Genomic DNA, 18304 nt, shown 5'->3' with positions numbered 1-18304 from the left:
TCATTAGTTTCTTCATGTTAGATGTTTGCTCAGTATTTTTTAGTGCAAAATTCTGAGGTCTTAGAGTCCAGAGACCTGGCTTTCATTTTTGGTTTTTTTTGTGCAGATTCTGCTACTTCCTAACTATGTGACTGTACACTAAACATTTACTTGTTTAGAATATCAATTTCCTGATCTATAAAATGAGAGAGTTGGATTAATTAATCCCTGTGGTCTTTTGAATTCTGTGAGTCTGACAGAGATTTTATCCAATAATTTGTGTTACAAACATGAGCCAGGTATAAATGGTTTTCAAATATATTGTACCTCTGGATTCTTCACAATGCAGTGGCTAAATCATTGGAAATTCTCATTCTGATTCCAGACAGTGTCCTCTGTTAAACATTGAGGTGTTTGTATTTTTCATATTGGAGGTATCAGTTGATTACCTTGATATTGTAATTACAATTAGCTAGAAAGATGCCTTTTTATAGAATAATTAGATTACATAGAGTTAAAGAGCTTAAAAGCAATGCAAATGAACTCCTCTTTTTGTAGGAGTATTCTTTTTCCTGATGCTTGAGATGATCCAAACAAAGATTCATTTTGTTAGTGACATGGCTTCCTTAGCCTAATACTACTTACCTTATCCTGTTCAAAGAAGCTGCCAAAGGGTGCTGAGGCAGAAATATATGATGTGTTTTTGCATGAAACTCAGAAGAGCCAGGTTCTCAGATTGCATATAGGAAAGCTCCCTTTTCATTTGTCTGCCTGGGCTATATGTGCATCCATACTGGAAGAGAGAAAAGAAATACTAGTCTCTTGCTGCTGTAGGAAGGAGACCTGCCCAGCACATATGTATCACCACATTGATTTACTATGGGGGTGGAGGGCAGGTGGGTCTGGTGGATGTAAGGGTCAGTCAGTCTTTTTCCAGCCATCTATGGCCACTAGGAGAAGGGAGAAACTTTCTATGTTTCCTTCAGCTTTTTATTGTCATGTAATTTTAGGGTAGTTGTCATGCTATAGTAAAAATATGATTCTACTGATTTCTGGAATTGTTAATTTTTATGTGACTCTGTCTGGAACATTTCTGAGTGATCCATGAAAAGTGAGGGCCCAACCCCTCTGTAGAACAGGATAGGTATCGGGAACACCAGAACCTAGCCCTTCTGCCCTTTCTGCCCCAGAGCCAAGCACACAACCACTGGCAATCCAAGTCTACCTTCTAATAATACTGAACTCTTTCATGAGCAGAGCAAGTGCTCAAAGCTCAGGCCTGGGAAATCTCAGGTGCTGTCCTTTCTCCTTTGAGCTCTGGAGTATTTTAAAATTACATGGCTTTTCTGCATTTGGGTCACTTGATTAAAACTGGAAGCAGTGTTTAATCCATAAAGCACCCTGTAATGGAAAATGACTAGATCACTTTGGTTTGAAAATTAATATTTTATGATCTTTTATTATTTTCTTGGGTTTTGAAATGTGTTGGTAAGTCCCAGGTAGAGAAGGATGAGGATGAGGTTATTCCCTAGTTCAAAAGAGTGGAAAACTTGGGTTCTCGTCCTGGCTTTATCTGTAACTAGTGCGATATTAGGCAAGCTGGTTAGCTTCAGTTACCCAAGATGCCAAATAGCTGCTTACCTTTCTAGCTGAGTTCTTGTGAGAGTAGGATAGAAAATATTTCTATGTCTTGAAAATGTTAAAGCCATGGCAATTGCTTAAAACTATATGACATTTAATATGAAATAGGTACCCTTAATAATCATGTATAAAATTAAGTTTAAAAGTTTAAAAGGGTCACATTGGGACATTATTTGTCTAATTTTTGAATGAGCATAGTGGTTCAAGACTGTAATCCCAGCACCTTGGGAGGCCAAGGTAGGAGGATATTTTGAAGCCAGGAGTTCAGGACCAACCTGGATAACAAAGTGAAACCCTATCTCTATTAAAAAGAAAAAAAAAGTTTAAACAATGAAGTTTTCTGTAACAAGGATTGAACCCAGGCAAGAATTTATACCAGATTAATTGTGTTCATAGCGAACTAGTTGGAGACTTCGTCTCTTCATTCCTTGGTTTCAGAGGAGTCAAGTGTCAAAACGTAATGTTAGCTGCAGGTTCTCAGTTGCTATGACATTTCAGTCATTAGTCTGATTGGAACATTCTCTGTCAGCCCTGTGCTTCAGGAGGAGGTGGAAATGACTTCTCTGCTGGCTTGGCAGACATCTGCCTGCTCAGATACTGTGTCTCCCTGGGAGTCCCTCAGGGCCCTGGAGTGAGGACAAAGGGGAGACCAGGAGCCCTCTCTCAGCTCATTTCCCACTCATTGTGCAGCCAGGCCCTATCACTGAGAGGTCTGGCAAGGAAGTGAGGAGGAAGCCAGTGCCACTGTTGGTTCAGAATGTTCCAGTGTGGTTGGAAAGTTTGAGAAGTGGCCTGGGTGAGAAGAACAAGACCTTATTGACAGGGTTCAATCCTGGCCAGGTCTGTTTCACATCAGCTTTCTAAATAATGGCAGCTTTCCCCACCCCAGGGAACTCTAGCACATTCACCTCCACTTTTTTTTTTTTTTGGTAAAAAAACACTTTATGCAACTATGGTTAAACACAAAGCATTTTAAACATTTTATTTCAAGAGAATATAAAACATACGAAGTATAGTAATGCTTGCTTCAAAACACTGCCACCAAAATAACATGAAAACTTCACACTTTCCAGGGTTTTCCAACCTACTGTCAAATGAGTATTCTTATTGCAAATATTTCTCTATTAAGTGGTTTTCTCATTGGTTGACTTATAGGGCTACTGATTATTTTAACGTTTCCAGTGTCTGTGTAGGCCAACCTGGTTTGTCCTGGTCTGAATTGGTCAGCCTCATTATCTGATTTAGTTTGTATATTAGATATGTAAAAACCATGAAAATTATATGAATGTGATGAAAAGGAATATGCCAAAAAATTTATCTTCTTCTCCACATGAATCTATAAACCAGAATATTTATGTCAAGAAGTTGAATAAAATCTGCTGGAGGTTTAATGAACCACAGAATGTGTCCCTTGTATGCCTTGTCTTGCCATTCTGCCTGAATTTATGTATGACTTCTGCATTAATGTAGTAAACACTGGCTTGGCAACCTGTCATTTCCAGGACCCATAGGGTGTCTCCAATTCCAGCTTTCAGTTAAGTAATGATAATAATAAGGCTTGCTTCATTTCTTTTTTCTGGAATACAAAGTAGAAACTTTTGAAGCTCAAAGGGATATTTTAAGCTTATTAAAATAGAAAAACTGCAGAAAACCCAAACATCCTCAACTCATTTTGAGGACACAAATTTCTGGTAGTGCCTCCCATTTTTAAGTCTGGATAAGATAGAGGGGTTCCCCCACTTGGGCTGAACGTAGATGAGCAATTACATGAATGACTGCAAAATGTCTACTCAATTCATTTTCTGGGAGAGGCTCGTGACTATAGTACCTCTTGAATGGTGATTTCTCAACTTTTGACCTCTTAATAGTTTAAATGTCTTTTCTTTCTCTAAAAGTGACAATAAAATATTTTAGTTTAAATAAAGACCCCACCCAGAATATCTTAAAAGAATTGTTAAAAACCAGTTAAGAACCCTCATTTCTATTTATTTATTAGTTGTGGGATACATGTGAGAATTTGCTACATAAGTAAATTGTGTGCAGGCGAGTTATGTGCGAGCTCTCCTGGCAGTTCACTTGGTGCCCAGTGGGTTGTTGTGTTCCTCTTCTCCTTCCTCCTTCCTTCCCTCTTTGAGCAGGGGGTGGTGCCTATTGTTCCCACCTCTGTGCTTGCATACTTAATGTTTAGGGCCTACTTATAAGTGAGAACACGAATATTCAGTTTTTTGTTTCTGTAATACTTCATTTAGAATTATGGTCTTCAGCTGCATCCATGTTGCCACAAAGGACATGATTTTATTCTTTATGGCTGAGTTGTAGTCTATCATGTATATATACCACATAGTCTGTATCCACACAGTGTCCATTGGCATCTGGGTTGGTTCCATATTTTTGCTATTGTGAATAGTGCTACAGTGAACATACTTGTGCAGGTGTCTTTTTGGTAGAGCAATTTATATTCCCTGGGTATATTCTCCGAAGTGGAATTGCTGGATTGTATGGTAGCTCAAGTTTTAGTTCTTTAAGAAAATGCCATACTGCTTTCCACAAAGACTGAAATAGCTTATATTCCCACTAACAGTGTAGAAGCATTCCCACTCCCCCCCAACAACAATTGTTGTTTTTTGAATCCTTAATGATAGTCATCCTGATTGCCTGAGGTGGTATCTCATTGTAGTTTTGATTTGCATTTCTCTGATGATTAATGAGGCTAAGCATTTTTTCATATGTTTATTGGCTGCTTGAATGTCTTCCTTTGGAAAGTCTGCTCATGTCTTTTGACCACTTTTTAATGATGGTGTTTGTTTTTTTCCTGTCAGTTTGAGTTCCTTGTAGATTCTGGATGTTAGGCATTTGCCAGATGCATAGCTTACAGTTTTTCCCCCATTCTGTGGGTTCTGTCTTTATTCTCTTGGTGATTTCTTTTACTGTATAAAAACTTTTAAGTTTGATAAGGCCCCACCTGTCAATTTTAGATTTCAGATACCTTCATTTTAAGGTAGGCATTAACTACATGATTTAAGATTACTACAAATGAAGTACTTTTTAAAAAATAAAAAATGAGTACCTTCTTTTTAAGAAATTTTGTATGTGTATGTGCATGCATATGCAGTGATAATAGTATAAATTTGATCATCACACCATACCCCCCCATTTAAGCCCTTTAAAGCCTTCGGTGACTTTCCTGAACCCTTGGGTTAGGAGCCAGCTCCTGCCAGTGCCTGGAAGAACACCCCTGCCTTCCTCTACGGTCCCCTGGCCTTCTCTTTTTCAGTAATGCTAGCACCTCCTCCTCACTCTCACCCTTCCCTGTCCCCAAGCCTCCTAGTTCCCATCTCTTTCCAATTTCATTTTTACAACTTCCAGAATTAGGAATATTTCTGTTTTATGTTCCTATAGCACCCAGGCCTTTTGCTTTGCCCACATATTTTGCATGTTTCAAAAGCTAGGCCCAAATCTACACTGATACTGGAGCTCCAGTGTTCTTTCTGCTGCTCCATATTATTTCTGGATTTCAGTTTCTTCTTCTGTGGAGCTCAAATGAAATACTGTTAGTGAACATGCTTTGTGTATATTGGAATGCCATGGGTGTCTATCAGCATTATTGGTGTTATTCTTATTTTTCATTGCTATAATCTTAATTTAAGTTCACATAGTCTTTTAAATACTTTTCTCAAAACTCTTAGTTTAGGCCATTTTTCTAAACCAGCCATGATAGGACTGACGTTTTCTACTTTTTCTGTCTTCCCAGGATGGTTCGTACCTGGCTGAATTCCTGCTGGAGAAAGGCTATGAGGTGGGTGACTCAGTGGGCAAGCAGGCACAAGCTGCTGGAATCACTAGGACACAGTGGCCAGCACTTCCTTTGCTGCTGTCCTCCTGTGTGTTTTTTCCACTGGAACTCTGATAACAAATCAGAACCCAGGGAAGAATGTACCTCCTGGCTTATGATCCTGCCAGCTCATTGTGCTGTTATCTACTGGTGAGCTCTGGTGGTTATCCTGCATCTTGTTGTTGAACTGCTCTGTATGCTTCCCACATTTTCCCATAGAGCTGTAACCTGTGCAGGAACATAATTAAGTTTAATTGTTGATGTCTTTTGTTACCTAAAAAAGTTCCACACACTTCAGAAATTGCACAGAGCAATAAAAACCAAGCTGATCTTTGGCTAGTGTGAATGCAAAATTTACATCTGGAGGTTTTGTGTTTTAATAGGCAGCCATATATTTTATGGCTGAAACTTTTAGGTGTGTGCTGCTGCTGCTGCTGCTGTTGTCAGCTTCAACGTCCCTTTTCCTTACAGGCAGTCTTGTATATTAATTTTGATTTAGCTCAGTATGAACACCTTAATTTTTTAAAGAACATTTTTCACATATACTGGGGTGGCAAAAAATGCATACACATTTCAAGAGATGTTCATCTTAATCAGAAGTCTCTGGATGCTGATGGTAACCACTTTGAGCACCTCTTGTAATTGCAGAAGTCAAACGTCACTTGTATTCATTTTTTGTTATCAGTACATTTTAAATACTACAGTTTTAATACAACTTTTTTCTTTCTTAAAATGGGTGTACACATTTTTGGCACCCTCTATATACACATATAGAAATTCATGCTATACAAAGGACAAATACCGTCACAGTGACCCATATGCTCTGACCTGCTTTGTGAATGTTTATATTAATAATTTTGGATTGTCTGTTTAATTGTACATACATTGTTTTAAAAATGTACAGTTGGAGCAAATGGAAAGACAGCAAGGAATTTGGCACTTAAATGCCAACAACATTTGAAGGAAAGGAAGTTAATTTTCTTTTAACGCAATAATCTTTTCTGCGAACTTGACTTTTAGACTTTAAGAAGTAGTAGCAGATATGTTTAGCACATATCTAATAGCTAATGCTATGTTAAAATAAGACATGTAATTACGAAAAGATACATGTACACATATGTCCATATGCATATGTTGTTATTAGTAATCAAGAGAGAAATACATATTCTATAGAACATAGAGTTTTAGGGTAGGTTATATGTAGTACAAAGAGTTAGTTTTAGGGAAGGCTTGGTCTTTAGGCTAGATTAACCTAATGCCTTAATAAATATTAAAAGGAAAGATTTGGCAGAGAGATATCTGTACTGTATTTCAGATGTTTGAGACCAGCTGAGAGATGTTTGGTGGGTAGAGAGGGGTTAGTGATATGTTGTGTATCAAGTGAACAAAGTAAAGAAGCTAGCTGAGCAGTAGTCACTGAGTTGTGAAGAGCAAGGTGGCATGTCAGGAGGGATGTTCAAGCTGTGTGAGTGTTGAGATCCACTTCTAGTGGGACATGGATTGAGAGTGGAGATGAGGGTGATGGCAACAGGCAGTGTCTGTATCTAGTCCAGAGGATGAGGGAGCACAGCCATGATAGTGGGTGGACCAGTGATAGGGCTAGTTTGTATGTGTAGATGTTAACCATTCTTAGGCAGGTGGTGTGGTTAGTGTTACTGAAAGAGCCTAGGGAGAAGAAATGCATGGAGAAACAAATCTCTATTTTGGTGTGTTTCATTAAGGAGCTAGTAGATTTCAGAAGACAGGTGGGATGAGAGATTTGGAAGTAGATATAATGAGAACCCAGGACTGCCTGGGGAACCTCAAGTGTTTTCATGTTTAAAATTATAAGAGCAGACTTGATTCTGATACAAAAAGCCAATGAAGGCCTACTTGGCAAATCACAGTTAATGGGAGGAACTTAGCACAGAAACAATGATTGACAAGTAGACAGGTATAGGAATGAGTTCTGTAAACTGATAGAAGGAAATGTGATAGAGTCACAAAGTATGGGCAGAAGTGAATCCTCGTCATAGTACAGGGGACATGTGAGCTATCTCCACATTGTGAGAATGAAAGTGTGTTTATTCTTACTGTATTCAGTTTTACTAGGCTGTTATCCTCAATTTTAAGATATTGATATAATTGGAGAATAAGCCATTAAGAGGAATCCGATATTGGTGTAGGCTTTATCTTTTTATGCTTAGATAAAAGTGAATGCTAGAGTCATTTTTTAAATTGGTTGCTTTGGGAAATTTCCAGAATTACTAACTATAGTCCCGTGGTTACTCAAGACCATGGATATGAGCAGGGTTAATAGATTACATGAAGTAGGATGAGAGAGGGATACAACTTTTCACTTGTGAACCTAGAGGGTGAGCATCAGCAATTTGGATGAGTACAGACTTCTAACTCAGCAGGTTTTCCACCTTTAAGGTACATCAGAATCACTGGGAGGCCCTGGTAAGACTCAGAAGGCTGGTCCAGAGGAATTGTCCTTTCTAATACTCCTTGCCTGGGTACTACAGATAGAGAACTGCAACTGAAGGCTCCAATAAGATCAGGTGACTGATTTACTCATATGATGAAAGTGAACAAGGTACCTTAAGATATTTTAAATTTATGAGGCCTTGCTTCTCTAAGCTATCATATTATTTTGAGTATAGTCTTTTGTATAAAGTATGTCACCAAGGTCAGGAATAACTGGAAGCAATATACTTTGGGGAAGCAAAATGCCAGCCAGGAACAAATAAGCACTGTGAAGAAGGGGTTTAATGCTGAGACTGAGTTGTTCTTCCTAGAAAAGAAAGAGGCACACTTTGATTGCCTAGTAATGGCAAAGTAAGCTTTTCATTATGAAGCTGTGAAGCATGGTATATATGGAAAAACAGCAGTCAGTCAGAGAGAATTGAGCAGGACCAGGTTGGTAGGGTGATGGTGATGGGGCAGCACCAGCATAAACAAAGCCTGTGTGTAGAATTAGTGCAGCATAATACAGGCACCCTTGTTTACTTTTTCTCTAGTAAAAAGAAGAAAAATTACAAAACGCTTGTCTAACCTTGAAGCAAAAGCAGACACTTGCGATGACTTGAAAAGGAATGGCATATATTTACAGACTGAGTAGTTATGGTTAATTACCTTGGATGACCTTACATGCATTCAATTCCTGGAGCCAAGTTGCTGGCATCGGACGTGGCCACTGAAATCTGCACATCTGATCATGCTCTGAATGAACGCTTTAAAGTGAAAAGTGAAGGATTGCTTTATCCTTGCTCCAGTTATCTCATTGAGAAGAGACTTAATTTAAAGGCTTATAGTGGTAGAATTTTTTTTGTTTTTGTGTTTTTGAATCAGGGTCTCATTTTGTCATCCAGGCTGGAGTACAGTGGCACAGTCCTTGCACCTTAGCTTCCTGAGTAACTGGGACTACAGGTGCGTGCCACCATGCCCACCTAATTTTTTTATTTATTTATTTTTTTGGTTAGGGATGGGTTCTTGCTATGTTGCCCAGGCTGGTCTCAAACTCCTGGACTCAAGCAGTCCTCCTCCCTCGGCCTTCCAAAGTGCTGGGATTATATTCTAGAGCCAACATAATTGGCCTAAAATGGTAAGTTTTTAATGTTGCTTGTTTCTTGAATTTTGCTCAGGATAGACATTGAAAGCCTAATGAGTATAGATCTAATGTTCATTCATTATTTATTGAGTCCTTAGAGATACCATCTCACAATGAAGAAAACTAGGAATTGTTGGATTTTGTGGAAAAATCACCTTTTAGATACTCTATATGCTTAATTCTATACATTGCTGCAGTGCCAAGAATTGTTTTCCTTTGTATCCTGTTGACCAGTACAAAGCAAAGAGGGGGTGAACAAGGAACATTTGGGTTCAGAACTGGACAACCTGTGTCTTATACCTTCTCTGCCCCTTACTGGCTTTGTGACTTGGGCAAGTCATTGGATCTCTCTTAGACTTAGTTTCCTCCTCTGTACATGGGGATGATAAGCACAGCTATCTTCTGAGATTGTCATGAAGATTAGATAAGATAGGACCAGCAGAGCTCTGTGGGACTCAAGGGGCCTATTGATACAGGAGTGGCAGAGTGATTCAGGGTCTAATGTGGACAAGGCGGTGGACACAGATCGTATAGAAAGCTCCTTCATTGGATCATTAATTAGTATTACTGAACAGCAGGCATGTTCTGTTGCCTAGGATGCTGGAGCTGTGCACATTCCTTCCTGTCATAAGGGAAAGGGGAAAATTGACAGAAGTGAAACTTTTTGGGAAAGCACATTCTAGTTTCAAGGGCCTTCCTAGCACCAGTGTAAGCAGATAAGCCAGCATCATACTTTCATGTCCATTTTGCACAGAGTGCGGAGGAAAATCAGAGAAATAAAAGATAGTGGAACCATTTAAAACTACAGTCTGTGACTATATGAAAAATCTATATTAAATAACAACTATAGCATATCAGAATTTAAGATAAAGAATAGGTAAATTGTGGGTTTTCTGTCCTGTAAAGGAAGTATAACCACTAGCTCTGACATGAAGTATCACAATAGCAATTAAATGGGATATAAGGATTGTTTGATTGTTATCTTTGAGAAATTATTTGTTAGAACATGGAGTTTCTATACTTCCTTTCTTGACTTATGAGAATCCTTGAAATATTTTTTCTGAATCGTTTGCTATCCCAGGCTTGATGCTTTGATTTGAAAAATGGCAAAACTTTTTATAGATTTCATTCTGAAACTACACTGAGTGTTGGCAGATTTGACCATCTCTATCTTTTTTTTTTTTTAGTTTCACTCTGTCGCCCAGACTGGAGTGCAGTGGCCACTCCCTGCCACCGCAGCCTCAACCCACTGGGCTGCGGTGATCCTTCCACCTCAGCCTTCCGAGTAGCCGGAATTACAGGCACGCACTACCACACCTAGCTAATTTTTGATTTATTGTAGAGATGAGGTCTTGCCAAGTTGCCCAGATGGGTCTCGAACCCGCGGGCTCAGGCAATCCACTCACCTCAGCCTCCCAAAGGCGCGGGATTACAGGCTGAGCCACCGAGCCAGGCTTGCAATATTATTCTTAATGTCAACATAATCAGTTACTGCAGTTTCTATTTCTCTTTTTCTTTTTTTTCAGTTGAAGTCTCACTCTGTCACCCAGACTGGAGTGCAGTGGCCACTCCCGGCCACCGCAGCCTCGACCTGCTGGGCTCCGGCGATCCTTCCACTTCAGCCTTCCAAGTAGCTGGACCTACAGGCGTGCGCTACCATGCCCCGCTAGTTTTTGATTTATTGTAGAGATGAGGTCTCGCCAAGTTGCCCAGGCAGGTCTCGAACCTGCGGGCTCAGGCAATCCACTCACCTCAGCCTCCCAAAGGCACAGGATTACAGGCTGAGCCACCGAGCCCGGTCCATCTCTGTCTTTTAACACTACCACTTGCTGGCTATGTTATCTCAGGCACTGTCCTCATCAGTAGAATGGGAACAATAATAGTAAGGTTATTGTGAAGATTAAGTGATTTAATAGACACAAAGAACAGTGGTACATGGTCACTGCTGTGTAAATGTTAGCTATTGATATTACCTAGGTAATCCATACTTTTCAAAAGGTTAGTGGCATTAACCCTCCCTGGGAGGCATTCTTGCCTCCAAGGTAAGTCTAGACGCTAAGGAATTTGAAATCCAGTAGTAATAATTTTCCATTTTTGGATTATGATAAGCTAGTAAAGCATTTTTCTGTTATAGTGCCTAATCTGACTCTAGATTTTTATGTAAAACCAATTTGTTTTGACATTGAGAGAACCTAAAATTTTCCTTTTCAGGAAAATGGGGCATGTTTGTCAAAAACCCCACTTCCATGTATTTTAAGGCCTGAGTTTTTCAGAATTATACTTTGTTTTTGAACTACTATAATTTAATAATAATTTTGATTAAGTTTCTGTAAAGTCAAATTCAGCTCATTTATCTTTTCAGTTAGGTTTCCTAACCCCTCATCTTTTTTTCTTCCAAAATCCTTATAAAAACAAACAAAAAAGTCCTACTTACATCCCTCTGTAAAAAGAAAGCTGCTAATCTCAAATTCTTAACTAGATCATGCAGTTTGCACACATTTTGGCTTGTCTTAAAGTTATATTTCACATGTCTCAGAAGTGACAGACTCAGCTTTCATTAGTTCTTAGAATAATACCTGCTGTCATGGATTAAGCATTTGGCACATATCAAAAGCATACACATATCAAAAGTTGAAAGTTAGGAGAATTTAAAATACTTTTGAACAAAATTTTTAGAAAAAGCAATTAGTGCTTAATGCTTTTGATTTTAAGTGTGATAGTAGGGACCTGTGTTACTCATTGCTTGTGATTTTGTGTAGGTGTCTGCTTTTCACACTGAGTTAATCAAGATCATTTAATATTTTTGTCAAAGCCTTTTTTTTATGTTTATGTGTAATTTATATGTGTATGGCACTTCTCTCTCTTTTGGGCTTTTGGAATATGTAACTTCCCCAGAACCCAACAATCAAGAGAAGGTAGCCTAAATTATAGTATTATTATTTTTATTGTCAAAGTTAAGTGATCTGTTTTTAGAACACAGAAATTCTTTTTTGTTCAATGAAATAAAACACACCCGAGGAATTCATATTTCAGAAATAACTTTGGTAGTAAACACCAGTTTACTACTAGGTGTAAGTATATATGTGAAATAGCTTTTGTTAAACAAAATTAAGTTTGTAGAACAGTTCAACTTTTCAATTAATTAACAGCTTGAAAAATTAGAGATCGTGGAGGGGGACAAATTCTAAGCTTACTATTAGTGTTGTTTTTCACTACTTCTAAATTTAAAAATGGATATGTATAGTCAGATCTCTGTGTTTCCAAGATTTTAATGTTTGTCTCTTAAAATGTCAACCAAATTTGCGATGTTCCCTTCTTAAAATAATTTCATATATACCAATACTTCTTGGGTTTCGTTCTTTTGGAAAATAGTGTTGATGAGTGCTTTTCTCTTTGGCTAAAGCAACTAACTAACTGAATTATTAATTGTGGGTGTGTTGTATCCTTTGCAGAAGTCAGTTTCTCATGTATGCCATATAAAATGACGATGACATTTCTTTCTATTTGAAAGAAAGTCTTATGTTCCTATAATTTCCCCTTGCATTTGGAATATTTGAGTCATGCCAAGGATTAATTTTGGTTTGAAATAGACAGAAAACGATTGAGTTAAAATATAGAAGTGTATTCAGCTGCAAATGAACCTATCCAACATTAGAAGGAACACTTCTAAAATAAGTCAAGGATTAAAACTGCCACCAGTAGAACTGGATCTTGGGCAGCTGGTGACATAAGCGCGTGTTAGCATTGGCAGCACAAAGGGAGCAATCTTGACACAAAAAGGAAGTAGGGCCAGGTCTGGAACAATTTCTCTTATGTGTTAGACACAAATAGTCTTTTCTTAAATATCAGGCAGGTATGCATTCCTGTTCCAACAACTTTTTCCCCCTTCACACTATGGTTAAGTCAAGATAAAAATTAAAAAAAAAAAATCTTCATTTGAGTTTTCTACATGTCTTAAATCAAGTAGTACATCAATCTTATCTTTAATCCATGCCATTTAACTTTCTGACTCTTCCATTTAGCTGCATAATAGCAATTGCTAATTCATTATATTTGTGGTTCCAGGAATATACATAATAGATGTAAAATTCACTAGCTCTAAGGACACTGGGAAAACGTGATGGCCTCATGTTCTATGTTAAACAGCCATAAAACTGTTTTACTGATATGGCCTTCTATGGTCTGTCTTCAGTTTCAAATGGAAGAGATATTTTTGTCAGCAGTTATGCTGTAAGTGTGTGTGTGTTTGGAAAAGGAGACATTTGAGTATCTACAAGTAAGCAAGAAGGCACATGATTATCTAATTACTTTTGTTGAGATTGGCAGTAAAATCACTGGAGAGAGTTGGTGGTAGGATGCTGGTGGGTAGTGGTTAGGGAGAAAGTAAGCAGTAGAACTATGTCTAATAATTTAAAATAATATTTATTTTTTTTCATAAAACTAAACATTAGTTAAAGAAGTTCTGAGTGATTATTAATCCAAACTGCACATTTATAATTTACTTTTATCTTTCCACACTCAGGTCCATGGAATTGTACGGAGATCCAGTTCATTAATACGGGTCGAATTGAACATCTGTATAAGAATCCTCAGGCTCATATTGAAGGAAGTAAGTGTTTTTTGCCCCCAAAAACCTCTTTCTATAACTTCATATCTTCAGATAAGTTATTTTCAAATGTCATTTTTCTCAAAGCCCATCAAGTCACAGTTATTTAGTCATGAATTACTGCAGGGAGTATGAAAACCTTTGTTGCTTGTTGCCCTTGGTCATAATATCATCTTGGTTTGGCTGTTAGAAGGATATAGGGTAGGTGTCTCAGACAGACCATAACCAAGGGGAAGCATGCATGCCTTTGATCACCCCTCTGCCGATGTCCCTATCTCCCCTCAAGTAACAGCAGTTCTATACTGACAGCACTCCTTTGCTTTCTACGTTTGCTCAAATTTAATCAAGTGAAACAATCTGTACATTTAATTAATTTTTCAAGTAATTTGTGAAGACAGGTCAAAAAGAGAGAAGAATCAAAACTATATTTCATTGTCAGTATTTGCAATTGTTTTGTTATTTTATTAATAAATGTGTGGGTATGTAGCTGTATAGTTTACATAGCATAAGCACCATGTTTTCTCATTTGATATTTATAGTAACTCATGAGGTTGTTAGAGAGTTTATTTTATAGATGAGGAAATGGAGACAGAAAGGTTATCACTTTATCCAGGTTACATACCATGAAGAAGGCAGAGCCAGGATTGGGACATAGGGCTTTTAAACTCCAAGTTCAGTTTGCATTACATGGCCAGTTTTTTCAAATAGCAAGGACACTATAGTCAGCTTGTAAACCATCTGTGATTTTGTATTTACATCTCAGCTCCTGAATATTTGAATGTTACTTGTATAAGTTGTGATATCATCAGGAAGATGACCTAGTTGTCCACAGAAAAGGCTTTCTACCTTAATGTTTAGGTTACTCAGTGCATTGTCCTTGAAAATTATTATTGTCTTTGTGCAAAGTGCAGACTGGTACTATCATTAGATCTAAATATAGATCAGTATTATGTAAAAATAATGAAAAAATTAAATTGGCAAACCACCCATCCACACGTGTCAAATTCTTATACTAATGAAGTCAGTTTAAGGAACTACTTAGATTTAGGAGTTGGAATAGGCTAGTTAGCCTTTAATCAATTATATCACTACATTAGCATTTCATGGATGGTTTAAAGATTGATGTTATGGTACTTAAAAATTGCTAGAAAAGTTTTTGAAGTAATACACAGCTATCTTCACCGTTGTCAGTATGAAGGTTTTTTATGTTGTCTGAATCTCACTCTTATATAACACATCTTGCAATCACCTGGAGGCCTAAGATATTTCAATTGTATAAACTGTCATGCTATTATTATTTTTTAAAGTTCATCTGAGTTTACAATTACAAAATCCTTTACAAGCATAGGTAACATATGTAAATATCTTTCTAATGTTTAGGTTATTTAAAGATGATAGTTATACTCTGCTATTCTAGAACCATCAGATAAAACATTTCCATTTTGACTGTGATTTTCAGGCTTTTGAAATATGCATTTCAATGTATATCTTTTAAAAAAATTGAGCTTATGTTGTTTTTTCTATCTAATGGTATGTTTTTGACTCCTGAAGACATGAAATTGCACTATGGTGATCTCACTGACAGTACCTGCCTTGTAAAGATTATTAATGAAGTAAAACCTACAGAAATCTACAACCTTGGAGCCCAAAGCCATGTCAAAGTAAGTATTTTCATTATCTTGATTTCTCTGACTGTGTTCCTGCAATCTTACTTATTTTACTTGTGTCTCTTGCTTCTCAATACAATAACATAACTGCTGGTCCTAGTCTTCAAGTTTAATCACCAATATTAGTTTGAGTATAAATCCTAATGGATATACTAAGTGATTTTTAAAAAAGTTTATTCTCTGTGATTGAACAATATAATAAAATTCTACTGTTAACTTTGAAATAGCAGTATTTGTTTGTTTTGGATTGGTCCTTATGTTCATGAGCTCCACTTAGGTGTATTTTCTGCCTTTTCAAATCAGATTGTGAATTGGGTGTTTGTTAAAATATTGGAAGATATAACTCAGTAAAACCTTTATTCTAATATTAATTTTTGGTAGTGACTAAATTACTGGCTGAGAGTCCCAATAATATGTTTTTGAGTCCCAATAATATGTTAAAGTTAACTGAATTAACTTTTTATTGCGAGTAGTAAAAGTCACTGGAAGAAAAGCTCTTTTTAGCTTCTTTCTGTCTCAGATACTGCTTTCCCCCTTTATTCAGATTCTCTGGTAAGCTGTCCACCTCCCTTGGGGTTCTCTTTCTAGAACAAATCACAGTAAACCTGAGAAGTTTATCCACAGGGTTCTTGGGACTCTGCTTAATTAAAGTTTTGTAGCTGTGTCCTACTGTTCATTTTAGTGAGTGAAATTGGAAGCCATGGATGATATGATTTTTTTTTTAGATACTTATTCAGTCAGGATGGCTAGTAGAACATAGAAATAAAAGCAAATAACTCTAAGTTTAAAAAAAGCAAAAAAAAAAAAAGTCCAGAAAACCTATGAGTATTTTTTTGCTATTTAATGAACAAATACAGGAGTCTTATTTTATTTTATTTTATTTTTGAATTGGTGTTTCACTCTGTCACCTAGGCTGAGGGCAGTGGCATGCTCCCAGCCACTACAGCCTTGACCTGCTGGACTCAGACGATCTTTCTGTCTCAGCCCTCCAAGTAGCAGGAACTACAGGCATGTACTACCATGCCCAGCTAATTTTTTGATTTATTGTGGAGGTGAGGTCTTGCCAAGTTGCCCAGGCTGGTCCCAAACCTGCAGGCTCAGGCAATCTTCTCACCTTGGCCTCCCAAAGTTCTGTGATTATAGGCGTAAGCCACCGGGCCTGCCTGGCCTAGGAGTCTTATTTTAGAAAGTGTTTTAGGTGATTTGCTGTTTCTCCATAATCCTAACTTTGCATAGAATGGAAGCTATATGACTTTTTTTTTTAGAGCTTTGCTAGATTAAGGAAGAAATAATCAACTAGATCAAATGAAACCAGGTAGATAACATAGTAAGAGAAATGTAACATAAGCCCAGTCTTGTAACTGATGGCAAATTTAAATATTGAGTGTCAATCCTCATGATACACTTTTCTCTAAAATGTTAAACCTTGAAGGATGACTACGTATTGATCACCCAAAGTATCTCACATCTACCTGTGCTGACTAGGAAAAAAACATTTTTTTCTTTCTTAATCTGTGATGATTCTGTTCTATAGCCAGGCTTAAAGTTTGGTCTGTGAAATTTATCAAGGTATTTGGGTTAGAGCAGATCTGGTTTTCTAAATGATTCTCCATGTGTTTTTCCATTTTGAAAGGATCTCTTATGCATATTATGCCTGAGAGATTACATCCCTCTTTCTTTTAGAGAAACAGTGACTCTCTTTATCATTCCAGGAATGAAGACTTTATTTTTCCCTAATTGGGGCAGTGTATCTTTCACATTATAATTCATCTGGCCACTTCTCGACCTTCCTGACCAGCCATGAGAGTATCTTCCAGACAAAACAGAATGCTTTGGAACGAACACTCTTTTATTCAATTTCCTCTAGATTAAGAAGTTTCCTTAGTGATTGTGGATAGTTTATCACCTCTAGAAGCTATAACCTGGCATGGTGGAAAGATGCAGGACATTTTATAAAGGTTTACTTATACAAAACCTTCCACTTGTCATTTTAGTATGAAATGAGCCAGTCCCTTCCTTTCTTCAAAATGTATTTGTAGTTCAAAAATATGTTATATTTTTCTTAGTTGCAGAATAGTGTTTGGAGCATAATAGTGTTTGAATATCATTCTGGCATGGTTGTACTGTAAGTAATAAAAAGCATAGGAGATTGAGCTGATTTCTTCTAAGTAGCTGTGTTTATGAAGTTTATCTATTTTTATTGTATTTTGACTGCTTCTCCTAAAGGTCAGGTAATTGACAGGAGCTGTACTTCATTAAATAAGAATTTTGGTTTGTAAGGTCATTTAATCCTTCAATAAATGTTTGTTGAATGAATATCTCATGCAAATATCATGCATGATACAGTTGAGAACAAAACGATGTGTCACATCTACTTTTGCTGTGGGGGGTTTCAACTTTAATGGGGTAATTTGCACAAATGCTTTTGAATCTTTAGAGGAGAGAGAGAGAGAAATTCTAGCTGAAAGGATTATAAATGCTTTTTATTTTATTGTATTGCATTTTTATTTTAAAGATGTGGGGTATTTTAGGAGGGGTTGACACTTTTAGTATTGAAGTATAGAGATACCATTTAAAGACATAGTGTAAAGCTTATAGTTGAAATGGAGGTGATAATGTAAAGCAAAGAGTTAGAAATGAGAAAACTTGGGACGAGTTTGCAGTATGAGAAGCATTCCAGATTAGATGAGCAGAAAGAATATCAGGAGAAATGTGAGGTAAGGCTAGGTATGAAGGAGGGCTGCATCTGGGCAATGTCTCCATGTTTTGAATAGGGAGGAAATATATTCAGTGATGACTTCGTGAGGTCTAAGAGTCTAGAAGTGGGCTTAAGGAGAGATAGGCAACTGTTGGATGAGGATGTAGCACTAGAAATAGGGTGCAGGGGAATGAAACAGGATTCCTGGTAGAGCTGACTCCTCTGTGCACTGATGTGGTGACCAGGGAAGAAGGAAAGTTGAGGCTCCAGTTCCCAGGGAATAGTAACC

The 18304-nt window shown here is 37.4% G+C and overlaps 1 protein-coding gene across 1 annotated transcript in view; it reads left to right on the top strand.

Moving 5' to 3' along the window:
* The window catches only part of LOC110595280 (GDP-mannose 4,6 dehydratase-like), a 144062-nt gene extending 128721 nt beyond the window's left edge, over window positions 1–15341 (top strand). Inside the window, exons 2-4 of the mRNA XM_021710428.1 lie at window positions 5372–5416; window positions 13567–13653; window positions 15202–15341. Of these exons, the coding sequence (XP_021566103.1) occupies window positions 5372–5416; window positions 13567–13653; window positions 15202–15207 (138 nt within the window). The 3' untranslated portion in view covers window positions 15208–15341. The remainder of the gene's footprint in view (window positions 1–5371; window positions 5417–13566; window positions 13654–15201) is intronic.
* The last annotated feature ends 2963 nt before the right edge of the window (window positions 15342–18304 follow it).

Source organism: Carlito syrichta, unplaced genomic scaffold (assembly GCF_000164805.1).
Source record: "Carlito syrichta isolate Samal-C Ts95f unplaced genomic scaffold, Tarsius_syrichta-2.0.1 Scaffold288944, whole genome shotgun sequence".
Lineage (NCBI taxonomy): Eukaryota > Metazoa > Chordata > Mammalia > Primates > Tarsiidae > Carlito > Carlito syrichta.
The sequence above is the reverse complement of the archived record's forward strand: the minus strand, read 5'-3'. Positions and strand labels throughout refer to the sequence as shown.